The sequence below is a fragment of the Hemibagrus wyckioides genome, linkage group LG06 (genome assembly GCF_019097595.1).
Source record: "Hemibagrus wyckioides isolate EC202008001 linkage group LG06, SWU_Hwy_1.0, whole genome shotgun sequence".
Classification (NCBI taxonomy): domain Eukaryota; kingdom Metazoa; phylum Chordata; class Actinopteri; order Siluriformes; family Bagridae; genus Hemibagrus; species Hemibagrus wyckioides.
The window spans coordinates 7014407-7041053 of NC_080715.1; the positions used below are offsets into that span (position 1 = coordinate 7014407).

At 39.1% G+C, this 26647-nt stretch overlaps 1 protein-coding gene across 2 annotated transcripts in view; it reads right to left on the reverse strand.

Annotated features, from left to right (window-relative positions):
- The window catches only part of ttn.2 (titin, tandem duplicate 2), a 170023-nt gene that overhangs the window by 42584 nt on the left and 100792 nt on the right, over positions 1-26647 (reverse strand). For both annotated transcript variants that reach the window (XM_058391673.1, XM_058391672.1), the window contains 55 exons: positions 26330-26608; positions 25934-26233; positions 25538-25840; positions 24931-25437; positions 24510-24812; positions 24125-24424; positions 23732-24028; positions 23345-23629; positions 22926-23219; positions 22545-22844; positions 22140-22448; positions 21858-22057; positions 21309-21738; positions 20852-21160; positions 20582-20763; positions 20192-20321; positions 19774-20073; positions 19360-19677; positions 18984-19280; positions 18548-18847; positions 17903-18217; positions 17674-17822; positions 17416-17566; positions 16876-17157; positions 16482-16784; positions 16091-16396; positions 15702-15983; positions 15314-15613; positions 14923-15225; positions 14508-14816; positions 14139-14420; positions 13577-13876; positions 13199-13492; positions 10164-13118; positions 9704-10039; positions 9319-9603; positions 8827-9126; positions 8429-8731; positions 8053-8328; positions 7637-7936; positions 6876-7178; positions 6470-6769; positions 6017-6304; positions 4935-5237; positions 4538-4840; positions 4142-4447; positions 3743-4030; positions 3325-3615; positions 2929-3216; positions 2232-2819; positions 1831-1935; positions 1543-1740; positions 1155-1451; positions 461-1048; positions 76-378 (listed from right to left, as the gene is read on the reverse strand). In XM_058391673.1, coding sequence (XP_058247656.1) covers positions 76-378; positions 461-1048; positions 1155-1451; positions 1543-1740; positions 1831-1935; positions 2232-2819; positions 2929-3216; positions 3325-3615; positions 3743-4030; positions 4142-4447; positions 4538-4840; positions 4935-5237; positions 6017-6304; positions 6470-6769; positions 6876-7178; positions 7637-7936; positions 8053-8328; positions 8429-8731; positions 8827-9126; positions 9319-9603; positions 9704-10039; positions 10164-13118; positions 13199-13492; positions 13577-13876; positions 14139-14420; positions 14508-14816; positions 14923-15225; positions 15314-15613; positions 15702-15983; positions 16091-16396; positions 16482-16784; positions 16876-17157; positions 17416-17566; positions 17674-17822; positions 17903-18217; positions 18548-18847; positions 18984-19280; positions 19360-19677; positions 19774-20073; positions 20192-20321; positions 20582-20763; positions 20852-21160; positions 21309-21738; positions 21858-22057; positions 22140-22448; positions 22545-22844; positions 22926-23219; positions 23345-23629; positions 23732-24028; positions 24125-24424; positions 24510-24812; positions 24931-25437; positions 25538-25840; positions 25934-26233; positions 26330-26608 — 19023 coding nt within the window. The remainder of the gene's footprint in view (positions 1-75; positions 379-460; positions 1049-1154; positions 1452-1542; positions 1741-1830; positions 1936-2231; positions 2820-2928; positions 3217-3324; positions 3616-3742; positions 4031-4141; positions 4448-4537; positions 4841-4934; positions 5238-6016; positions 6305-6469; positions 6770-6875; positions 7179-7636; positions 7937-8052; positions 8329-8428; positions 8732-8826; positions 9127-9318; positions 9604-9703; positions 10040-10163; positions 13119-13198; positions 13493-13576; positions 13877-14138; positions 14421-14507; positions 14817-14922; positions 15226-15313; positions 15614-15701; positions 15984-16090; positions 16397-16481; positions 16785-16875; positions 17158-17415; positions 17567-17673; positions 17823-17902; positions 18218-18547; positions 18848-18983; positions 19281-19359; positions 19678-19773; positions 20074-20191; positions 20322-20581; positions 20764-20851; positions 21161-21308; positions 21739-21857; positions 22058-22139; positions 22449-22544; positions 22845-22925; positions 23220-23344; positions 23630-23731; positions 24029-24124; positions 24425-24509; positions 24813-24930; positions 25438-25537; positions 25841-25933; positions 26234-26329; positions 26609-26647) is intronic.

A 26647-nucleotide genomic window follows, 5' to 3' on the forward strand; every position in this document is an offset into this window, starting at 1 on the left:
AGGTAAACAGAGAAAAGAGATGAGACCTTTTTGAAACTACAGGTCATTACTTCATAAATGTTTTTGTTTACTTACATGCAATGTCCTTTGTCAGCACTGGTTGAGATGGCTCACTGGGTTCTCCAAAACCAGCTTTGTTCTCGGCAGTTACACGGAACTCATACTCAACCCCTTCTGTAAGGCCTGATACTTTGTAACGCAGATCTGAGATGGTCTTCTTTGAAGCTCTAACCCATCTCATACCTCTCCGTTCCTTTCTCTCAACACTGTAACCTGTAATATCACTTCCTCCATCCACCACTGGTCTCTTCCAGGAAATAGTAACAGCAGTTCTGCTGACATTATCAATTTCTGGTTGTGATGGTGGCCCAGGGGGTCCTGACAAAAATAATGGTATCCATGTAATATCACAGTACATCATGAAATTAAATAAAACATTCATATATGCAGTTAAACTTACCAAAGCTGTCAACCATTTTTACTGGACCAGACTGGATAGCATCACCTGTACCATACTGATTCACTGCTGAAACACGGAAGATATATTCATTGCCTTTAATCAACTTGCAGGCCACATGACGGCAATCCATTACATTTTCAGCAAGCTTTGTCCAAAGTAGGCGACTAGTTTCTCTCTTTTCGATGATATATGATTTGATAGCACAGCCGCCATCTTCTTCTGGTGGTAACCATGTCAGCGTACATTTTTCAGCAGAAACACTGCTGACCTCAATAGGACCAGGAGGACCTGGTACATCTAGGACTTTTACTTTTACTCTTTCTTCCTTAATACCAAATGGGTTGCTAGCAGTAATTGTATATTCCCCAGTGTTCTTTCTAGTGGCATATTTAATTGACAATGTTGAAGTTGTGGGAGTGCTTGTAATCTGGACAACATCTGATGGTTTTAATTCTCTTCCTCCCTTAGACCAAACAGATGTAGGTGGAGGTTTCCCAAGGATACTTGAAGCAGAAATCACAATTGTGTCTCCAGCCCTGACACTGACACCATCCTTCATTTCAGGGTCAATTGTAATAGTTGGTGGCTCTGTAAAAGGTAAGATATCGATTATGGGTTTTTATTTCAAAATGTTTTATAAATTCTATAAATCATATATAAGTTCTATAAATCAAACTCAGTTAGTAAAACCTACCATATTCATCTTTGCAGACAAGGGTTTCAGTTTGTTCTGAGGGAGCACTGATGGCACCAGCTGCATTCTTTGCCCTAATTCTAAAATTGTGCATGCAGCCTTCTTGCAAATCGGTTACTGTGAAACCACAAGTGTGGATATTGACATGGTTGGCCTTCATCCAGACTTTTCCTGGATGCTCTAGTTTTTCAACAATATAGCCGGTCAGTTTATGACCTCCATCATATTTAGGCTCAGTCCAAACGAGTGTTACACTGTTCCTTGTAATGTTGATTACATCAGGTTTGCCAGGAGGATCTAAAGAACAGCAATAGGATATTAGATGTATAATCAATTAATTATGTGTTATTTTATTGAAAATGTAAAAAAAAAAACACCACACATTTACCAATTGGATCAAGGGCAACAAATGCTTCAGTTGGTTTGCTTGGCTTTCCTAGTCCAGCCATGTTTATAGCCATAACTCTAAATTCATACTCGAGACCCTCAATTAAACCAGTGACTCTACACTCCTTCACTCTCAGAGGTGTCTTGCTGGCTCTCTTCCACAATAAACTGTTCCTATCTTTGAATTCCACATGGTATCCTAAAATCAAAATTTAAAACATGGTAAAAGTTCTTACGTGATCACAGCACACACAATAAATAAATTAGACTGTAGGAAAGAAAAATGAACCTGTAATAGCAGAGCCTCCAGTATCCTTTGGATCTGTCCATGACACAATAGCAGACTCATGGCGAATAGCCAAGACCTGTGGTGGATCTGGAGCCTCTGGCGCATCTTTTGAAAAAAACAAAAAGAAAAAAAAGATTGAACATAATTTGTACATAACTCCCACACAACTACCTGCAAAAATATTTAAATCCTTTTTAAGTATTTTTCTAAATGAGTTTTATAATGACAGACATATAATTAAATTAATATACTCAAATATCAAGTGATTTGTTGATTTTTTATGTGAAACATTTAAGTTGCTATCATTATTTTGAGGCATGTGAGGTTTAGAGAAAACTTTCATAAACAGTGTTTAAATTTATGTAATATTTTGCTGAAAAAAGTTTTCTTTATTAACTCACTGAATGGATGTTTAGCCACCACTGGATCGGATCTCAGGAAGTCTCCAACACCATATTTGTTTTCAGCACATACTCTGAATAGGTACTCTGTTCCTTCATGGAGTCTGGTGACTCTCAATGTGTTCTTCTGAATAGCGGAAGCAACAGTGACCCACTTGTTATTTGTGGATTGCCTCTTCTCTAAGATGTAATTGGAAATTTCTGATCCACCATCATCCTTGGGTGGACCCCATTCCAAAGTAATTCCATCAGCTGTAATTTCATCAAATGTAATGGGTGCTGTGCAGATTCCAGGCTTCCCAACTACCTTGAGGTCTATGGTGGATTCCTTGGTTCCTGCACTGTTTTTCAAAATGAGACAGTACTTCTCTGCATCACCTCTCTGACAGTCACGTATCAGCAAGGTTGTGTTTGCTACCGTGGATTCAACAGAGATTCTTCCACTGTCTCCCAAGGTAACATCTCCTTTCTTCCACATGACTGTTGGGGCAGGAATGCCAGAAATTGGGATTGTGAGGCGAATTGTGCTTCCCTCCTTTGCCACGTAACAAGAATCTGGCAACCCCTTAAGGTCACAGTCTGGGAGAACTGAAGAGTAAATGTGCAAATGTAAATATACTAGACAACCACAACAATGTTTAAAAATGTAACAATGATTATGTATTTTCTAATGCAATAATTCTAATCAAACACATACCAATTTGATCCTTAGCCACCACTGTCAGTTCAGTGGGGGGTCCTTCAGCAGACTCATTAAAAGCCTTAACTCTGAAAGAGTATTCTTTTCCTTCTTGTAGTTCCTTTACTGTGTATTGCAGTTGTTTGGCCTTCATGAGCTGTTTCCATTTGTCTTCACCTTCACTGATTTCCAATGCATATGCAACAATGTGGCTTCCACCATCACTGATGGGCTTCTTCCAATAAAGAGTGCAAGAATCCTTGGTGACCAGTGCTGGTTTGAAGTCTGTAACTGGTCCAGGTTGCTCTGCAATATAAAATTATTGGGATTTAATTTAATTTGACATTTGATATTTTTTATGCCATTATATCATAATTAAAGCTCAAGTGAGTACAAAAGTATAACAACTCTAACCTGAGGCTTTAACTGGCCCAGCTGTCTCACAGCCTTCACCAATACCATAAACATTTTCAGCTGAGACTCTGAAACAGTAAGCTTTCCCAGCCTCTAGGTTAGTGATTCTGAAAGATGTTTTAGGGCACTCAGAAGCAACACAGGTCCATGCTTTCCGTTCTGCCAAACGTTTTTCCACAACATAGCTCTTCACTGGACTTCCCCCATCAATAAGTGGAGGATCCCAAGTGATGGATGCATGATTTCTTGATGTTTCTTTTACAATCAGGTTGAGTGGTGGTCCAGGGGTGTCTAAGTAAGAATGCATAATATGAATACATAATATGGAGTGAATCTTTTAATTTATATAGCTAATTAGTGATTGATGACAAAGCTATTTTAAAGATAAAATAGTATCTAAAAAACAGGAGAATAATACCTAAGACTTTGACAACAATGGTATAGGACTTGGATCCACTGCTGTTTTCAAGGGTCAGCACATATTTGCCAGCATCATATCTGTTGATATTTTCACAGTATACAAATGTATCCCATTCAGTTGTGTTGATCATAAGACCTTGCCTCTCCTTCAGGTTGGCATTGACCTTGCTCCATGTCACCTTTGGTGCAGGTCTGCCTCTAACTGGCACATAGATTCTCAGTGTGACTCCAGCACGCAATACAAGTACTTTCCTAAGATCTGCATCAAGGTCTGCCTCAGGAGCAACTATTGGAAAATAAAAATAGAAAAAATGTATAGATGTATAGTGTCAAGGATTTGAAAATAGAATAGAATGTAGAATATAAAGTTGTACAAAAAAGCAACAATTTTACGTACTTAAAATATCTTTTGCCATATGCGTCCCAGGAACTTCACTTGGCTCACTAAATCCAATCTTATTTACAGCAAGCACATGGAACTGATATTCTGTGTTATCAAGGAGCCCAGTGACAAGGAACTTTGTGTCCTGGAGATTTTTTGGTATATTGCACTTTAACCAGTCCTCTGAATCTGCCCTCTTGACCTCAACCAGGTAACCTAAAATTTCACAGCCACCATCATAGGCAGGCTTGGTCCACGATAGACTGATTGAACTGTGTGTAGAATCAACAATCTTGGGGAAAGCAGGTGGCCCTGGAGGATCTATAGTAACAGAAGATAAATAAAAGTGTCCTAATACAATGAAAATCTAAGTGAAGGAAAACTGGAATACAAATAGCAAACCTCACTTACATAGTGGGTCCACTGCAAGAGCAGCTTTAGAAGCATCACTTGGTTTGCCAAGACCAGCCTTATTGAGAGCAATAACTCTAAATTCATACTCAGAACCCTCAGTGAGACCTCCTGCTTTAATGGTTCTATCAATAACAGGTTTTCTGTTTATTTTAGACCAGGTGAGCTCCTGAATTTCACGTTTTTCCACCATGTATCCAAGGATAGGGGATTTGCCATCATCAGCAGGGGCCTTCCAGCTCACAGTCATGTGGTCTTTGGTAATATTGGTAATAACAGGTGGGTCACAAGGTCCAGGAACATCTGGTTTTGGGGATAAGATTGTGAACATGAATGGACAGTATATATATTTGATCTGCAATCATTTAGGAGAACATACTAATTCTAAGATACTTACCAAATGGATTCTTAGCAATGACAGAGTTAGTGACAATTGGGTCACCAATACCATACTTGTTTTCAGCACTGATGCGGAACTCATATTCATGACCTTCAATGAGTTTCTCCACTGAGCAGTTTGTAATTTGGCCATTAATGTTGGAAGTAACCTGAGCCCAGTTAGCTCTGCTTGTTTCACGTTTATCAACAATGTAGTTGGTAATTTCAGCACCACCATCTGAAAGAGGTGGCTCCCATCGCAGTTTGACCCGGTCAGCAAAGACTTGGCTGACCTTTACTGAAGCTGGGGGTCCTGGTTTATCTGTAAAAACAAGATTAAAATGAGATTTTAATGATAAATGAACCCTATAAAATCTGTACAAAATGCATGCTTTCTTGACATGTATAGCATTGTGTAACTCCACATTCAGTTAAAAATCCTTAATACATTTAAATATTTAACATCTAATGGTCTATATTCCTGCTGTCACTTTCCTGCTTGTCCATCCCCTTTTGTGTCAAAAGCTACCACACCCATTATTATGAGCAGGTTACCCAAAAGAACAGTGCTTATTTGTCACTAGAAGAAAGGCTGATCATAACTCATCTGTATTTCACACATTTATGTGGTATGATTTTTGTTATTTAGTATAGTATCCAATAGATAAGTACAGAATTTCCAATTAGATACCTGACTTTAAATTAATGCTGGTAAATGAACTTTTGTATAAATTAAACATAATTATTTATGAGAATTTTTAATTATTCAAAATTAATTTCACTTGTGTTGCTCATATAATGGGGACTATTAGTACCTTAGTGTCCATAAAAATGGGGACTATTAGTACCTTAGCCATTTATAAACTACAAACTACAAAGCAGACTCATTTGGGATTTAAATAGTTCAGGTAAATAAAGTATATGTTCCATTGTTTCAAAATGCATATACAAATCAACAAAATGCATGTTTTCTTGACATGTATAGCATTGTGTAACTCCACATTCAGTTAAAAATCCTTCCAGTTAAAAATAGAAGGTGTAAACAGGCTGCTGTGCTGGTAGAATCATTATTACATAGCTAATGACATTTATGAAACTTACCCAGAACCTTAAGTTTAATGTTGCCAGATTTAGTGCCACTAGGGTTCTCAGCAACAATAGTGTACTCTCCAGATTCCTTTCTTGTTACAGAGAACAATTCTAAGAGGAAGAGGTGTCTCTTCTGAGACATCTTTATGCCTTCAACAACTGACAATGGCACACCATCTCTTTTCCATGTAACCTTTGGTAATGGTTTTCCATAGACCTCAGCATAAAGGCAAACATTTGCTCCAGCTTTGACAGTGATTAGATTCTTCATTTCAAGACTGATCTCAACTCTGGGTGGAACTGAAATGTGACACAAAAAGAAATGCATTATTTAATTATGGAATAATTAATCATTAACATTTAATAAACTGTGCAATCGTTATTAAGTAGAAATTATAATTAATTGGCAACCATAAATTATTTTAGTAAAGCAAAAGAGTTTTACAGTTCTAGTAAAAAAGTTACCATGCTCTGCAATGACTGTGATTGCATCAGACTCTTCTGAAGGCTCGCTGATGTTAATTGCTGTCTTTGCAATAATTCTGAACTTGTATTGGGCACCCTCTTCAAGTCCAGTGACAATGTACTCCTCTTTTGGCACATTTTGGCTGCTTGCATTTACACGTACCCATTTGTCACCTGGAAGCTTCAAAGACTCAACATAATAGCCAATAATTTTGCTACCACCATCATGTTTTGGACGGTTCCAAACAAGGGAAACTGAATGTTTTGTTATGTCAAGAACCTCCGGTTTACCAGGTGCATCTAGAGAAGAGGGAGGGAGAAATTAATAAAATTACATTAGATTTCAAACCTTAATTTCTATTAATACAGTAGGATATTTTAGCAAGATATCTTCTCAGTCACATACCAACTGGGGCCCTTGCTGTAATTATCTCAGAAGGTTTGCTTGGTTTGCTTTGGCCTGCCTTATTCACTGCAGATACTCTGAATGTGTATTCCAGACCATCAATAAGGCCATAGCAGGAGTATTCAGTTGGACGAACAAGTGTCTCATTTGCTTTGACCCATAAAAGGCTGTTTCTCTCTTTACGTTCAATTAAGTATCCTATAATAGGACTACCACCATCATTTACAGGTCTCTCCCAAGACAAAACAACAAATTCCTTGTTGATTTTATTGACACAGCAGTTCCTTGGTTCACTGGGTGGATCTGAAATAAAACAATTAAAAAAGTTTAGAAAAAATTATAAAAATCAGATAAATAGTTATTAATGGGTTTTATACTGAGTACAGGCCCTTTCTCACCCCCTTTTTGATCGTTTCTATTTTTTATCTAATTTGGTTAACAAATGTTCGTTTTCTTGGCCTAGATGTCCTACATCCATTGCAATAAGGCATTGTAAAAATGCCTGCCAACAGCCTAAACTATGTATAGTGTGCAGTTTACTTCCTACTGAGTCAGTGTTAAATCATGCTCTCACTGCAGTTGGTTTTGTGAACACCAAAATGCAAAAACTATACACATCTCCTTAAAATGAAAAACACCTTAAAACCTCCAGCAAGTTGGCACACCAGATTTTGACAAAATAATGTAGATTCAATTTCATAGGTGAAAGCTCATTTAAAGACAGCTTTCATAACAGTTTCTTAGTATTATGTTACACCTACCAAATGGATATCTCGCAATCATTTTTTCAGAGTAGATTGGCTCTGAAATTCCAAAACGATTTTCAGCACGCACTCTGAAACCATATTCGTTGCCAGGGGTAAGTTTTACCACTCTGCAACTGGTCTTGGTGCAAGAGGCTACAGCAGGGACCCAGTCACCTCTGCTCACATCACATTTTTCAACAACATAATTAGTTATGTTGCTGCCACCATCCTCAGTTGGTGAGTTCCATGCAAGTGTGCAGGCATCAATATCCACATCAAGAATTTCCAGGGGCCCCTCTGGGGGACCAGGGATGTCTAAAGGAAACATATTTATATGTTAATAATAATATAGAGATTATAATATATAATAACATTATAGAGATATTTGGATGGATATTGTTATACACTGTTCTTCTTTACTGGTAACTTACCCATGATGATAAGTCTGAGGATTTGGTTGACTTTAGAAATGTTATTCTCTGCAGAAAGACTGTAATAACCACTGTCCTTCCTTGAAACATCCTTAATCATTAATGTGGATGAGGACATTGTCTTTTGCACTGAAAGACGATCAGATGTAACCACATCATCACTTCCTCTTTTCCATGTTGTGACTGGAACAGGTTTGCCAGATACAAGCGCTTCAACCTTTAACTTTGTTCCTGCTTTTGCCATGACCACATCAGGCATGATTATCTTTGGTCCCACTGAAATATGATTGTTTATATATATAGTTACATATAGCTTTTTAAAACTATTAAATGTGTTACATTCAAAATGTAACTATTAAAATATTACAATACATACTCAGCTGCTCTTTGACTTCAAAAATTCCTTCAGCTTCTCTTGGCAGACTGCATCCTATAGAGTTTCTTGCAGCAACCCTGAATCTATATTTTGTGTTTTCTTTTAGACCAACAACTACAATGCTTAAGTCTTTTACAACTGAGTATGTTGTCCATTTGTCCTCAGGTTGACCAGCCTCCTGGTAATCAACTATATAGCCATTAATCTTAGATCCTCCGTCTCTCAGTGGTTTCAGCCACCCAAGAGTTGCACTGTTCTTTGAAATTTCTAAGACATCCATCTTTTTGGGTGGATCTGGTTCACCTTTAGGTAAAAATGAATGAAACAATTAATCACATGTATTATTATATGAACAGGAACAATATCCCTTGTAATGTATGCATTGTATGGTCACTCACTCATGGGATCCACAGCCAAATAAGATTTTGGAGAGTCTTTTGGCACTCCAATACCATACTTGTTGACTGCCATGACTCTGAAGTAGTATTCAGTTCCCGGTGTTAGGTTTGTGATTTTAAAGCTTGTTTTCTTTAATTCATTGGTGCAATTTGTCCATGTCTTCCTATCTACTTCACGCTTTTCAACAATGTAGTTAAGGATTGGACAACCACCATCATTTTCTGGAGGTGACCAGGAGAGTTGGCAAGATGTCTTTGTGACATCAGTTGCTTCCAGTTCACCAACTGGTCCAGGAGTATCTGTTTAAAGTAACAGGTTAATGTATTATTGTCTGTCCTAAATAAATGAGAATATAAATAAAGCAAAGAAAGAAAGACATTGTGTTTTCTCCCTTAATATTATAATTAATAATTTTATTGTTTACCTAATTGTATGTAAAAATGATTCACTCACTAGTAATTCTATTTTAAAAATGACATTATTTTACATACCCAAGACCTTAACACGAACAAATACAGCTTTCTCTCCTGAAGGATTTGAGAGTGTCAGAGAGTATTTTCCAGAGTCTTCACGTGTGCTCTCAGGTATAACAAGAAAGGTCATTGTATCAATCTGGTCCACATGACCTTTTCTGACAACATTGTCAATACCAATGCGTTTCCAGGTCACTTTAGGTGCCGGCCGTCCTCTGATTGTAGCACATAGTCTTATGGGACAACCTGCTCTTACACTGATTCCCTTTCTCAAACTGGCATCCAGATCAATCTCTGGTAATTCTGTATTTAAAAAAAATAAATAATTTAGGTATACTGTACGTAATATATATATAGTATATAAGTGTTCACTTACATTGAGGAAGATAAGAAAGCATCTTACCATGAATCTCTTTTGGTGTCACAGAATCTTTAAGTTTTGCTGGGCGACCCATTCCAACTTGATTTTGTGCAGAGACACGGAATTCATATTGCTTCCTCTCATCCAAATTAAGCATTGTAAATTCAGTGAGAACAAGCTGCCCACTAGTATTGCATTTTGACCAGCCTTCATCTGGATCTCGCTCTTGTTCACCTTCCATTTCAATTTTCTCTCTCATTTCAACCAAATATCCTATGATTGGAGCACCACCATCATACACTGGCTTGCACCAGCCAAGTGTAATTGAAGTCTTTGTGCTGTCCACCACCTTCAGACCTCCAGGAGGACCAGGAGGCTCTGGAATAGTCACAATTTCATATATATTTCAGACTTTAATCATAAAGAGTTATATTAAAAAAATATATATGTACACATATAAGTTATTACACTAGCAACATATATAAATAAAAAATATACATACCAATTGGATCCTTAGCAGCAATTGGTCTTGAAGGTTTGCTTGGTTCTCCCAGTCCAACCTCATTTTCAGCTTTAACACGATATTGATATTCATGGTTAGGAATTAAGTTGGTTACTTTCATGCGCCTCTCAGAGATGGGGCTTTTTGTAACAGGTACCCATCGTACAGCACGCTTCTCCTTCTTTTCCAGGATGTAGCCAGTAATGGATTTTCCACCATCATTCTCAGGAGGAGCCCATATCACAGTCATCTCATCTTTGCCAATTTTGGTGACCTCTGGTGGATCAGGTGGACCAGGTCTGCCGTACTGTGTTTTGGCAATAACAGGCTTGCTTTCCATTGGAGGACCTGTTCCCATCTTGTTTTCTGCTCTGACCCTAAAGATGTACTCATTGCCTTCCACAAGACGAGTCACATTACAGTAGTTAGTAATTACATTAGCAGAATATGTAGACCAAACCATTCTTCTGGTTTCACATTTTTCTAAAATATAGCTATCCACTTCACAACCACCATCATCCTCTGGAGGATCCCACACAACTCTGCATTTGTCTGTGGACACACCAGTGACCCTGACATCCCTGACAGGTCCTGGTATGTCCAAAACAGTTATAGTTGCATATGCAGTGAAACTTCCAGCAGAGTTTGTGGCAGTGATTATATATTTTCCAGTGTCAGATCGTCTGGTTTTGGTCATAAGGAATTTGGAATAATCTGCTCCAGTGTCAATAGTGACTCTTGGATTATCTTCTGTAGCCTTGTCCTTCACCCATTTTACCTCAGGTTGTGGCTTTCCTCTGAGAGCTGCCTCAAGCCTGACTGATTCACCAGCTTTAACCACTATAGTACCAGTGAATTTGAGGTCAAGAACTGGTTTTTGAATTTCTTCTTTGACAAGAACATCAGATGTCTTCACCCAGTTGCTTTCACCACCATCATTTTTTGCCTTAATTCTAAAGTGATAAATTTGGTTCTCAACACATTTGTCTACCATAAAGAATGTATTTTTGATTATGCCATCATGTGAGCTTTCCCAATTTTCGGCATCCTTTGCTTTCTTTTCCAGAATGTACCCTAAGTTTGGACTGCCACCATCATAATCTGGTTTTCGCCATCTCAGGAAAACAAAGTTCTTGCCAACATCAGCTACATGGAAATTTTCTGGTTCACTAGGTTTCTGTAGTGGATCAATTGCAAGGATAGGTGTTTTGGTTTCTGTTGCTTGACCAGGACCGCACTTGTTCTCTGCAGTTACACGGAACAAATATTCATGATTCTCCAGGAGTTTTGCCTTTACTTTGCGGTTGGTGCAGTCAGAAGAGATCATTGACCAAGTTCTGCTGCTTGGCTCGCGACACTCAACAATGTAGTTTGTAATCTCAGTGCCTCCATTGTCCTCAGGAGCATCCCAGTTCACCATACAAGAATTTTTGGTCACATATGTCAATATAAGATTCCTGCAGGGTCCAGGTCTGTCCAATACAGTTACAGTGATGGTAGCTGAGGCTTCTCCGCCATCATTGACAGCTTTAAGAACATACTTTCCATGATCTGCTCTGGTTGCTTCCTTGATACGCATATGTACTACAGGGAAGTTATTTGTGAGAGTAGTACGTTTATCTCTTTCTAAAACAGTCTCTCCTCTGGTCCAAGTAATCTCAGGATCTGGTCTTGCCTTCACATATCCAGTAATATTAATGTTGTGACCTACACGTACAGTCACACGTGTACGACATTTGACATCCATCTCAATCTCAGGGGGAATTAGTATGTCTTGAGCAATAACTGATTCTGGGATTTCTCTTGTCTCGCCATCTCCAATCATGTTGACTGCTCGAATACGGAACCTATATTCTGTGCCTTCAATTAGTCCCTTTACTCTATATGCACATTGTTTTATCAAATCATCTTTGTTAACTTTATCCCATTCACCACCAGCTTTCTGCCATTCAACAACATATCCCAGGATTGGGCTACCTCCATCTCTTGTAGGCTTTATCCAGACTAAGTCAGCATAAGTGCAACTATAATCTTTAACTTTAGGATTGACTGGAGGTCCAGGAACTGTGATTGGCCTGCAGGGTTTGGCTGGGTCTGAGATAGGTGAGGGGCCACTAAAGCCAACAATATTTTCAGCAAATACTCTAAACTCATAATCGTTACCCTCAAAAAGTCCAAGCACTCTGAATCTGAGGTCTTTGCATGGTACCTTATTTACTCTAATCCATTTGCCTCCTTTATGTCTACGCTCAATAATGTAACCAAAAATAGGGCTGCCACCATCATACAGTGGCATTGTCCAACCAAGAGTGAGCGCATCCTCAGAGATATCAGAAGCAACAGGTTTTCCAGGATGGCCAGGTGGCTCAAACTGGTGCTTTGCCACAGTTGGTGCACTTTCAAGAGGTGCACCAATTCCCATCTTGTTTTCTGCACGGATTCTTACAACATATTCAACACCACTCTGTAAACGAGAAATTTTAAGTCGCGTTGCAGTACTACCAGAGCTAACACCTCCCCAGGTTTCCTTATTAGATTCCCTTTTTTCAACAATATAATTCATGACAGGGCTTCCACCATCATCTTTGGGAGGACGCCACTCAATGACCATAGAATCTGGAGTTACTTCAAGGATGTTAACTGGTCCTATGGGTGCAGCAGGGACATCAAGTACTGTGACATTCAGAGAAAGAGTTTTACTTCCTGCAGGGTTAGATACTGTGAGAATATAGTTTCCAGTGTGGTTTCTTGTGCATTCAGCAATGCTCAGAACAGTTGAAAAGTTATCTGTGTCAATTTTGGTATTTCCTTGGCTTTTAATTTCTTCACCATCAATGGCCCATTTTGCAGTTGGAACTGGAATGCCTCTCATGATTGCAGGCAGCCTGATAGTGCTTCCAGCCTTCACAATGATTCCATCAATCAGTTTTGCATCAATCTCAACAATTGGTGGCACTGCAAATAGAAACATTGTGTATTTTAGAGGTGTAAAATGAATATTAATATTGTTATAAGGAAACTTAGGAAAAAATTACCAAGTTTTTCTTGGCAGAGCACTGGCACAGTGGTGTCTGGTCGTCCAAGTCCAATTGCATTCTCTGCTTTCACACGGAATCTATACGTTTTTCCCTCTTCTAGCCCTGTCACATGGCATTCAGGTATGCTCACGGTCTTGAAAACTATCCAGTCTCTCTCACCCTCCTCCTGATACTCAACCAAGAAGCCAGTGATCTCACTTCCTCCTGTGCGATCAGGCCAGTTCCACTCAAGCCAGACCTCAGTTTTGTCAACATCTACATGATGCAGGTCCTTTGGTGGACCAGGTGGATCTAAAGGACACAAAGGTTTATACTTTTAATTGCAGTTCAACTTAGCTCATGGCAAGGTAACACAAATCCTTTGTTCATACTTACACAGTGGGTTCATTGCTTTCACAGGTTTAGTTGTTTCAACATATTCACTTCTGCCAAACTGATTTTCGGCAGCCACACGGAACATGTATGATGTGCCTTCCATCAAATGCTTGGCCATTATGCTTCGCTTTTTGGATGTTGCACAGACTGGCACCCACTGTGCAGAAGCAACATCCTTTTTCTCCACCACAAAGTTGGTGATGCGAACACCACCATTATCTTCAGGATCTTTCCAGGAGAGTTGAGCTGAGTCACTTCTGACGTCAGATACTCTCAGATTTTGAATTGGGCCAGGTTTGTCTAGCAGAATGTAAAAAAGAGTTTAACAAAATAGTACAATATGTATTCTTATTGATAAGGACTTTTGGGTGAAACTGAATTTTAATCTACTAGATCCTGAAGTGTAATTTTTTTTGTTGACATATCAAGGTGTGAAGAAATAAATAAGTATAAGTATAAATTGTAAAAGTATAAAGTATTATAAGTATAAAGTGTAAAATAGTACAATTTATATAGTTTTTGAGGTTTTCCTTCACCTTTGTATAACTTATGACATGCTTACCTAAAACAAGCACAGTGCATGTTGCTGTCTTGGATCCAGCTGGGTTTTCTACACTGAGTGTGTAGTCTCCACAATCTCCTCGGTTACAGTAGCGCATTTCAAGCTTAGATCTTACTCCAGAAGTCTCAATTTCTGCTCTTGGAGGTACATTAGTATCATTTTTCTTCCATGTGACCTTGGGGAAAGGCATACCCTTGATTCCAGCAACAATTTTTATATGAGTTCCTGCCATGGCTTTAAGCTCACGAGGCATTCCCATATCTAGCAGAAGCTCTGGAGGCTCTGGACAAAGAAAAATAAATGGTTTTACATATTTAACATTTCACACAATTCACTATGTTTATTTATTATCAAGATGCTCAGACTAACCAAGTCTGTCTTGTGCCCGAACAGGCTCAGGAACATTTGCAGGTTCAGATTCCCCAGCTGCATTCACTGCTTTTACTCTAAACCGGTACAACATTCCATCTTCAAGGTTGACTATTTTGAATGTTGTTTCTGGGCAGGACTCAGGAGTCTGATTAACCTGTATCCATTCCTCATCTCCAGCTTTCTGGTACTCAAGCAGGTAGCCTAGGATTTTGCCTCTACCACAGTCCTTTGGTGGCTGCCAAGATAGTGTGATTGAATTCTTTGTTTTGTCAACTGCCATTGGCTTTACTGGTGGGCTTGGAACGACTGTATGAAAAGTACAACAAAAATATTAATATAATAAGCTATAAATTAAAATGTAATTATGATGGCCCATATAGCTAAAAGATAAAAAAATATCTTAACCACATACCAATGGGATCTTTAGCAAAGACAGGCTTTGAGGGTGGGCTGGGATCGCCAACACCAATGACATTCTCTGCCATGACACGGAACTCATACTCGCATCCTTTCAGAAGATCTGGAACCCAGTATTCTGTTTGGGGGAAGATGCGGTCAGTTCCAGCAGGAACCCATCTGTTTGACATTGTTTCTCTCTTCTCGACAATATAGTTTGTGATTGGTTTTCCGCCATCAGCTGGTGGTTCCCAGGAAATCAAAGCTGTATCTTTGTAGACCTCTTTCACCACTGGTTGCTTAGGAGCATCAGGCACCTCTGTTTTTGGTAGACACAGTGGGGTGGATGCTTGTTAGTAAAATTACCAAGTCAAGGCAAGAGAAAATTCTGAAAAACATCAACTTACTGAAAACATCCCTGGCTTTTGTCTCAGCAGACAACAATGGGTCACTTATGCCATGAATATTCTGAGCACATATTCTAATAATGTACTCTCTACCCTCAATTAGTTTGGGTACTCTACATGTAGTTCTAGTGCAGGACTCAGTGACAGGCATCCAGAGATCCCTGTTACTATCCCTCTTTTCAACAATGTAATTAGATACTGCACATCCACCATCATCCAGTGGTGGTTTCCACGAGATGACCATGTGATCCCTAAAGATCTCTTCAAAGACAACAGGGCCCTCTGGAGGTTGTGGTCGATCTGAAAATATTTATACACATGTAGATTATTTACAATCCAGAAAAAATGGCTGAAATCTGGTTAATTTGACTGAAGATCCACAACTCACCAACAACAGTAACAGTGCAGATGCCCTTTTGTATGCCAGTTGAATTCTCCACAACCACAGTGTATTTACCACTGTGAACACGCTTAGCCTTTTCAATAGACAAGCGCAAGGTCTTCTTAGTGCTGGTGAGCATAATCTCATCGTTTGCTTCAAGTTCCTCATCATTTTTATACCATTTGATTGTTGGTGTTGGTTTCCCTGTATAAGAACCTTGGAGAGTGCATGGCTGCCCAACACGAACTAAAAGTGTGTCACGGAATTCCAGATTAAGGGTAGGTGGCTCTGAAATTGAATAATAAAAATATTTTTATTAACAATTTTAATCTTATATTACTTTACAGCTGTAATGTCTCAGTATTTCACATTCACATAAATTGTTTGTAACTTACCAAGCTCATCCTTGCATGTAATTGGTTTAGTGCTGAATGAAGGCTTGCCTTGGCCAATTTGATTTACAGCACTGACCCGGAATTCATATGTAGCACCCTCTTTGAGACCCTCATGAATAAATCTACGATCCATTAGCTTGTTGTTGGTTGCAACACGGGTAAAGTGGTCCTTTCCTATCTGACGGACTTCAAGGACATAGCTTGTCACTTCTGCTCCACCATCATACTTTGGTGGTCTCCATGCTAAGCTAATAGAATCTTTTGTTACAGCTGTTACTCCCAGATCCTCTGGGCGCTCAGGGACAGCTGTAGAAAAATAAAGAAAGTAAATAGGTGTGGAATATATAGTAAGTATTAATGGATCTATATTCATCAACATAAAAGGACTTACAAATAGGATCCTTAATAAGAACTTCTGATGCGGTCTCCACAAATGGGCCCCTTCCGATTATATTTTCAGCAGCAATTCTGAAGAAGTAAGCTTTACCATCTATAAGACCCTGTACCACAGCATTATGTCTGGTCACAGTGTATGTTACTGAAGTCCAACCTCTGCGGTCAGATTCTCTTTTTTCTATTATGTAATTGGTGATGGCAGAGCCACCATCATCCTCAGGTGAAGACCATGTCAGCTTGCAGGAGTCAGTAGTTAGATTTATACCAGAGAAAGGTTGACCAACAGGTCCAGGAACATCTATAAAGAAAAAAAAAAGCTTGCAATATCTGTGCTAAAAATCACATTGGTCTATTCATAAAACCCTTTAAATCATAGCCAGAATACTCACCCAGCACTTCCACAATTATTGCCTTCTTCCTTTCTCCTCCTTCATTTTTGGCAGTCAGGGTGTAAATACCTTGTTGATTTCTTTTGCAATTTTTGATGACCAGAGAAGAGCTGATAGCAGTAGTCTCAACAACAGCTTCTTTAGGCATATGACCATCATCTTTGTTCCAGATAATTTCTGGGGCAGGTTTGCCAGATACATATGCAATAATACGGATTACTCCACCAGCATGGACAGTAATCTTCTCCTTTACAGATGCATCCAGGTCCACTTCAGGAGGAACTAGAGAAAACAGTATATGTTTGGAATTTAACTGCTGTTAGACTATCATCTCACATTTTAGTCCTGAAAGGAGATCCCATCTAATATTTTGTGTGGAGCTTTAAATAACTATAAATAACTGTAAATAAAATAAAAGTAAATTAGATCTATTTTAGTTCAGGAGCAAAGAATCAGACACATGATGTTACCATATTTGCAAGACCATTTTTTTCTGTTATTATGGCTGGAATATATTAAGAATTAGTCATTTGTTCTTACTTGTTCTATCCTTGACCTCTATTACTTCAGTGACTTCACCAGGTTCACCAACTCCTGCAGCATTCACTGCTCTTACTCTGAACCTATAGAGTCCAAGCTCCTTGAGTCCAGGAACAACAAACTTAGTGCCTCTAATCTCCTTGTCTTTAGCCTACAAACAAACAAATATAATTTACCTAAATTTAAGTATATGCACATATACTTTAAATAATTATTTTGTATTGTAGTGATATATGCTTGAAATATGCATTTAGGTACCTTCTCCCATTCTTCCTTTCCTTCTTCTTTGTATTCAACAAAGTATCCTGTGATCTTAGATCCACCATCAATCAGTGGAGGAATCCATTCAAGATCTACAGTTGACTTAGAGCAGTCTGTTACCTTTGGCAGAGGGGGTCCTGGAGGAGCTGTAAAAAAAAAAATCCTAAGAACATATTTTTCTAGGTAATTTTCAGAACCTATTACAAAAACAGAATTTTGAACATACTAATTGGATCTCTAGAAACAACAGGATCTGATGGCAGACTTGGAAGTCCACATCCAGCAGCATTAAAGGCAATAACACGGAACTGGTAGGTAGCTCCTTCCAAAAGACCAGTCACAACATGTGAAATGCCAAGGGGCCTAATTCTAATGGGGTCACGGTTCACTTTTGTCCAACGTTTTGACGTAGTTTCCTTCTTCTCCAGCCAGTAGCCAGTAACTGGTGATCCACCATCATACTCTGGCTCCTCCCATTCAACAGTCATGGATTCAAGAGTGACTTCTGACACAGTTGGCTTGTTACATTGGCCAGGGACAGCTGTTGAAGATGAATACTTTAAAAACTTAAAAACATAAAATATAAAAAGTGCCTATAAAAAGTTTTTATTTTTCTATGTGTGTACTCAAACACATTATTGGAGACAAAGCTAGTGCAAAATAGAGTCTAGTATGAAATATGCAAAACAAACTTAAATACATTTCATACAAATGTGATGTATATAGACTATATTGTAGGGTGTATATATTTTGGCAACATACTCACAAGGGAAAAATCTGTACTTTTCGTTTACTTTTGTTTTGGACTTCTAATAAAAAACTGTTTAAGCAAAAAATATGACATCAATGTACCCATAACTGAAGTACTTACTGAAAAGGTTTCTTGCTTTCTCAGGTTCACTATAGAGTGGTGGTCCAATACCGTATTTGTTCTGAGCCATAATACGGAACTCATATTCATGCCCTTCCGTTAGCCTCTGAACTGTGTAAGCACATTCCTTAGGCTCACTAGATACATGAACCCATGTCTTTCTGTTGTCCTCACGCTTCTCAATGACATAGTTTGTGATTTTAGAACCACCATCATCTGTGGGTGGATTCCAAGAGAGTCCAATCCTTTCAGCGAAAACTTCCTCAATTTTGACTGGTCCAACTGGTGGCCCAGGTCGTCCTACAGATAAACACAATAATATTTTCATAAATCAGTATTTCTTTTAAGCTAGAATGTTAAATTGAGCTATAAAGTCATTTATCTATCTTTGTATTATAATTGAAATTCAAAATAATACAAAATATTATGCACATACCCAAAATGGTAAGTTTGATATCCTTGGAAGCCTGTCCAAGGCTGTTGGTAGCTGTGAGTGTATACATTCCACTGTCATCTCTCTTGGATTGCTGAATTACTAGACTACATTTGTCATCAGAGACAAGTTTATTAATATGCTGATCATAGTGTACATCAAACTTTTCATCAGGCTTGTCAAATGTGGCCCTCTGCCAAACGAGTGATGGGAATGGACATCCCTGGATCCTGGCAAGTATGTTGATATCAAATGTTTCTGCACTTTCCATAGATTCTCTAAGTTCGATAGTTGGAGCACCTGAAGCAATAATAATAATAATGAAGTATGCATTCAATTTTCACACAGTTGAATATCGTAATTAACATCAAATACTTACAGGTCTGGTCCTTGATAATTATTGGTCCAACAGTCACAGATGGTCTGCTTGGACCAGCTTCATTCACTGCTTTGACACGGAACTCATATTCACCACCCTCTTTAAGGTCTTCAACAATAAAGGTTGTCTCTTCAACATCCCTTTTATTGCACTGTTTCCAGGTCTCCTTTTGTGGAGCACTGGTGTCCCAGCTCAGCCTTTCAATAATATAATGTGTTACTGGTGCACCACCATTATTTTTTGGAGGCATCCATGTTAGAGTCACTGTGTTCTTGGTGACAAGGTTTATCTTGACCTTAGTTGGAGGATCAGGAGGATCTTAAAAAAAAAGGACATACAATATTACAATAGCAAATTTCGAGTATATTCTAGTATATTTTTTTAGAGAGATATAAATTTTTATTTTTAACTTACAAATGGGATCTCTTGTCCTTGCTGGCTCTGTGGTCTCAGTGAATGGTCCCTTTCCAAGTCGATTCTCAGCACGAACTCGGAACAGGTAGTCCTGACCTTCAAGAAGCTCAGGCACCACAAAGGCCATACTGGCACAGGCTGCATTTACTGTTGTCCAAGCCTTTCCACTGACAGCCTTCTTTTCAATGAAGTAGCTCTTAATTCTCTCTCCACCATCAGTATCTGGGAGTTTCCAGATAAGCCGCACTGTAGACCTGGTAATATCAGTAACTTTGAGATCCTTTGGTGCACCAGGAACATCTGTTTAAAAAATAAATCAATAAATAAAACCCACTTTCATTCTAGTAGTGGGCATGCCTTTTTACAAACAATAAGGCACTTGCAGAATTTGATTAAAAAAAAAAAAGAACAAACATACCAAGCACAATGACTCTGATATTAATATGTTTCTGTCCAGTTTTGTTCTTTGCTGTGACAGTATATCTGCCAGAGTGAGCTCTCAAGCTCACAGGAATTGTTACAACAGAGGTAGTGTCAGTAGATTCCACCTAATCAAAATAAAGAAAGAGGGAAAAAAAACTTTTATTATCCTTAAATGTATACATATGTGTACAAGAGGGCTATTGTCAGATCACAAGGTCAGCTTTAATGCAGCATCTCAGCATAAGAGAGGGTTAAGCTATAGCTCAGCTGTGCTCATTTTGTGCTCTCAGCCTTTTTAACTGCAGCCAGACCTTTTACCACTGCCCATAAAATCTCAGTTAAATTGTAAAGCAATATAAAACAATTAAAATGAGATCATTTAAACCTGTGAATCAACTGGCAGGGTATGAAGACGATCTTTCTTCTCTTTCTTTGCTTTGCCATCAAATTCCCAAGTAACCTTTGGAACAGGGCGGCCAGTAATAGTTACAGGGATTTTGATTGGAGATCCAGCAGGGATACACAGTAATTCTTCAGCAGTCATGTCCAAAAATAATTTTGGCTCAGCTGTGGAGTTAAAAATACTATCATGTTAGAAAATGAAATTAAAGCGTTTGTATTCAGTCTGAAATCCAGTTTTACATGGAACTCTTACAGTGAATGTCCTCCATGAGAACCTCTGAGGTTCTAGGACTTGGGTCAGACTCGCCAATATCATTTACTGCAATAATTCTAAATCTGTATTTCTTGAGTTCCTGCAGATTGGGAATGGTAAATTCGGTAGTCGGATGTAGATTGTCTGCATCGTTCACCCTTGCCCAATCAGATGTGCCCTCATCCTGGATCTCAATTATGTAACCTTTAATTGGGCTGCCACCATCTTTGGCTGGTGGGGTCCATGACAGTGTAACACTTCGCTTAGTTTTGTCAGCAATTACAGGAGCTGCTGGCATGCCAGGTGGTGCTAGAGTAAACAAACAAAAAAAGTACAAACATATTACATGCATGAACATAGTCATAATAAACATAAACACAAAGTATAAAAAAGTACATAAAACACATGTTTATGACAAATATGTGTTACACAAAAAATAACTTGTAATCTAGCTTACTGAGTGGATCAACTGCAAAGGCTGATTCAGAGACAGCACTTGGGGGGCCAACTCCTGCAGCATTACAAGCCATCACTCTGAATTCATACTCAGTTCCCTCAATGAGACGGTTGACCTGAAATTCCCAGCCTTTCGTGCCACGTTTTGACACCAGGGTTTTATTTACTTTAGCCCAGTAGGTGGTGCCTTTTTCACGCTTCTCCAGCCAATAGCCAATGATCATAGATCCACCACAATCCATTGGAGGCTCCCATGTTACTAGCATATTGGTTTTAGAATGTTCTGCAATAGCAACTTTTTCTGGGGGTCCAGGTAGGGCGAATGGATCCTTTATTTGCACTTCCTCTGTTTCACAACCATTACTTATTCCATACTTATTCTCTGCTTTAACTCTGAACATATAGTTTCCACCTGTTACAAGGTCCCATACCTACAAGATATAAAGTAGTGGACTTAATTAAATAGTTACAATAGAATAATTAATGACAGTATCTTTGGTTAATTAATGACAATTCATATCTTTAAATCTAAAATTCTTAATTTGCTTACCCCATATTTTTTCTCTATGACTGTGTTAGTAACCTGAACCCATTCAGCTTTCTCAACATCCTCAACATTAAGGTCTTTCTTTTCAACAATGTAGTTGGTAAGTGCACTGCCACCATTATCTAATGGAGCATCCCAGGTCAACTGGCAATATCCGGCTCGGATATTAGAAACTGCAACATTTCTTGGTGGTGTTGGTCGATCTAAAAAAAAAAAATAAACAACCATTATACAGCTGCTCACTTTAAATTAAAACATTAAAGGCATTACTCTAACTAGACTTACCGAGCACCTCAATTGTGATGGAATGGCTGGCTGTCCCAAGGCGATTTGAGGCGGTCACAGTGTATGTTCCCTTTTCCAGCCTTGAGATAGCTGGGATAGTGAGTTTTGTGTGTTCTGTGAGTCTGTCAATCACTTTAGTCTCAAACAGGACTCTTTCAGTGGGCTTTGGAATAACAACATCATCTTTCAACCATTCAACCTTTGGCATTGGGAGACCTGTGATTTCAACAGGAATCTCAACTGGCTCATTCTTCCTCACTCTAATCAAGTCGCCTTTAAAGTGCTTCATCATGTGCAATGTTGGGGCAACTGTAAAATAAAATATTTCAGGTACAGCATATAGAAAATTCATAAGAAAAGGTAAGATATCATGTTTCGGAAAAGTAAACCCCAAAACAGACAAACCTTCATCATCCTGAATCACAACAGTCAAGGGTATAGAAGGATCACTTTCACCAATGCTATTTACAGCCTTTGCACGGAACTCATACATGTGTAGCTCATCTAGATTCTCCACAGTCAGTGTCAGTGCAGTGCACAAGTCTGTGGAGACAGGCTGGAAAGCAGGCTGATCTTGACGTTTCTTTTCAATGATGTAGCCAATAATTGGACTACCACCATCATTGCGAGGTGGCTTCCATGTAAGGGTGAGGGATGACTTAGTTCTTTCTGTGTAGTGGAACTTCTCAGGAGAGGTTGGTGGACCTGATATTAAATAAAATCACATTTAATTATTGTACTCTTGTTTGAACAATTACACTTTAATATATGTAAAAGTCACATTACCTTGTGGATCAACTGCACGGATAGGTCCAAGATCAACTGGTGGTCCACAGCCATATTTGTTCTTGGCCACAACTCGGAAGATGTACTCCTGTCCTTCAAGAATACCTACAATTTCACATTTGGATGCAGCTGTTTCAATTGGCTGTCTCCATGTGTGCATCTTTGGCTCCCTTCTTTCAACAATGAAGCCTGTCAAATCACTGCCACCATCATCATCTGGATCGGACCAGTTCAGAATCATTAACTTTCTGGTTACTACTACAGGCTTGAGGTCAAGGACAGGTCCAGGAACATCTGAATAAACCAGTTTAAGAGGAAGAATTTGTTAGGTCTGGTATAATTACAAATCTATATAAACTGCCCAAACAGTGGGGAGGTGGGGAGGTAAAAAGTAAAAAGTATATAATAGCAGTTCTCACCAACAACTTCAGCCCTGGTCCATGCAGATTTGATAGCACTTGGGTTTGCTGCAGTTATCTGGTATTTGCCACTGTCACTTCTTTTTGAGTTTCTGATGATGAGTGTACTGTTCTGTCCTACTTCTTCTATTTCCACACGCTCTTTGTCGGGAGCTGCATCATCCTTTGTCCATGAAAGTGATGGTTTTGGTTTGCCCCTTACATTTGCAGGGATCTTCAGTATCTCTCCAGCTCTTACAACAAAACCACTCTTCACAGAGATATCGAGTTCAATTACAGGCATCTCTGTTTGGGGAAGTTAACAACAGTCATAAACCTAGCCTTAAAATCTCACCTCATAATGTCTCCCATGTTAATCATATTAAACATTGGTTTAAGGTTTTATACCTGCTGGATTCCTCACAATGACAGCATCTGTCATACCAGGAGCACCTTCACCAGCAGAATTGACTGCTAGCACGCGGACAATGTACTTAGCTCCTTCTCTGACACCATACACGGTAAATGTGAGGTTTTTCCATGGTCTTTCTGTGGCTCGTGACCAGTCTTTAGTGCCAGCAATCACCTTGTCAACATGGTAACCAAAAATGTCTGCACCTCCATTGTCTACAGGAGGATCCCATTCAACTGTTATTGAATGGTCTGTGGTGTCAACAACGCGAGGACTTGGTGGACCTGGTGGCACTGAAAACAAAATCCGATGTACTTAGCTTTATACAAGTATGATTTAAACAGAGCACTTTTTACATGTAATAGACCGATGTGATGCAATTAACTCACAGATAGGAGCCTGGGCTGTTTTTGGATCAGACGGTGGACTGAATCTTCCACATCCAGCTACATTTTCTGCACAGACCCTGAAAATGTATGTCAATCCCTCCAAAAGACCTTCTACTTTAACTTCCAGTGCATCAATGATGTTGCGATTAACTCTTGCCCAGTGTGTACTGTTAATTTCTCGTTTTTCCACCCAGTATCCTTGGATGGGGCTTCCATTGTCATTGGGTTCATTCCAAGTAACAACCATGCTGTTAGCTGTAATATCAATAATTTCTGGTTTCTCAGGGGCCTCAGGTGGATCTGAAATATGGAACATTTCAAATATCAACCTACAACTGTTAACAAGCATCAGAAGTTACAAAAAAAATGTGAAAATGTTGACTACCAAATGGATTCTTGGCAATAACAGGTTTGGAGATACATGGTTTTCCAGGACCAAATCTATTCTCAGCAGTAACTCTGAAAATATACTCCTTTCCTTCAATCAGTTTTGTTACTGGGTACTTGCAACCTCTAAGAGTTGATGTCACAGTGACCCATCCACTCTCAGCCTTGGAGTTATCTTTTTTCTCCAATACATAATTTAGGACCTCACTGCCACCATCATCTAGAGGAGGTTCCCACTTGCAGAGGATAGAATCCTTCCTGACCTCCTCAAACTTGAAGTTGACTGGAGGCCCAGGAGTATCTGGAATATATAAATGAAAACCTGTAAATGAGTCTGTACCCCAGTATATTAATAAGATGAAAATAATCCAATTTATTTCAGAATAAAACTATATAGAAATCCCATGAATTGAATTTACCAAGAACGTTAACTTCACAGGTGGCAGAAGCAACACCATGATCATTCTCCACCTTGATAGTGAAAACACCATGATCGCCTCTGATGACATCTTTAACAATAATGAAGGATTCACCCTTCCTTGAGTTATCAATGGTAAGACGCTCATTCAGGGATGGGTGGTATTCCTCCTCTGGCTCTTCTGGTTCCTCTGACTCCTTCAGTTTCTCTTCCTCCTTCTTTTCCTCTTCCTTCTTTTCCTCCTTCTTGTCCTGATCTTCTGTTGTCTTCTCCTCCTTTTTCTCCTTGTCTTCTATTTTTTCTTCCTCTGCCTTCTTTTCCTTCTTCTTTCTAATAGGTCTTTCTGGCCTCTTCTTCAGTGCCTCTGGCCTAATGGTTGAATTGTTCCTCATCCATGTTATTTCCGGGTAAGGGAAACCAGAAATGTAGGCTGTTAGCCTGATCTCCTCACCCCTCTTAACACTTAAACCTGATTGCAAACTGCCACTGAGGAACACTTTGGGACGATCTGAAATTGAGAATGATTTCAATTATAAAAACTGTTATGTTGAAAATATAAATGAAAAATGATTGTAGTATAAACCAATTAGAAAATTTCTTGGACATACCAACTGCATCAGTGGCTCTGACCATAGGAGTGGTACGAGAAGGCTCGCTAATGCCTGCTGCATTCTCTGCACGCACACGGAATTGATACTCTTTTCCTGGCCTCAAGCCCTTAACCGTGTAGGACAATACTGGCACAAGGAAGTCATTGCATCTCTCAAATTTTTCTTCACCTTTCATCATCTTCTCTAAAATGTAACCCATGATCTTGCATCCCCCATCATACATGGGTGGCTTCCAAGTAAGGGTCACAGATTCAGAAGTAGGGTTGTGAGTCTCAACATCAACAGGTGGATCAGGGGGATCTGTGCATATTTAGGATAAAACAGAAGGTATGCAGTTATGCTGGTTATGTTATATATAGAATTATAGGATTAATCTTCTCTGAAATGACTTACGTTTCTGATCCTCAGCAATTACAGGATTGCGAAGCTCAATAAACTCTCCACCACCAATTTTATTCACTGCTCTGACACGGAAATAATACTCTCCATTTTGGATGAGGTCCTTGACAGACCAGCTCAGTTTGTTCTCACCAGACATAACATTGACATATGTTCTCCTGCCTGCTTCTCTACGTTGCAGGACATAGTGAAGGATAGGACTACCTCCATCATAGTCTGGAGGTTCCCATGTCACTTTGCAAGAGCTCTTGGTGATATCACTAGCAACAATTTCCTTGCATGGCCCAGGAAGTCCTAGTGATATAATAAATATTATAATTATGGTGCATAATGAAAAATGTATGCAGTATACGATTCAAAATATGCTTATGTGTGACTGCGTAATCATACCGATAACTTTAACATTAATTGTCCCACTGATTGCACCAAGGCTGTTTTCCAGGGTAACTTTGTATTGGCCAGCATCAGCATGCAGGCAGCTTGGAATTTCCAGGTGGCAGGAAATGTAATCTGATCTGAGTGAAATTCTCTCATCAGCTTTCATCTCTTTGCCATCTTTGTGCCATGTGACTCTAGGCGATGGAACAGCCTTAAATGGAATTGGGAGGTGCATCTTCTCACCCTCCACAACAACAATGTCCTTGGTCTGGAACTCAATAGTAGGTTTGCCTACAAGGATTGTTAGAAACCAGTCAATTGGCTCCCCAT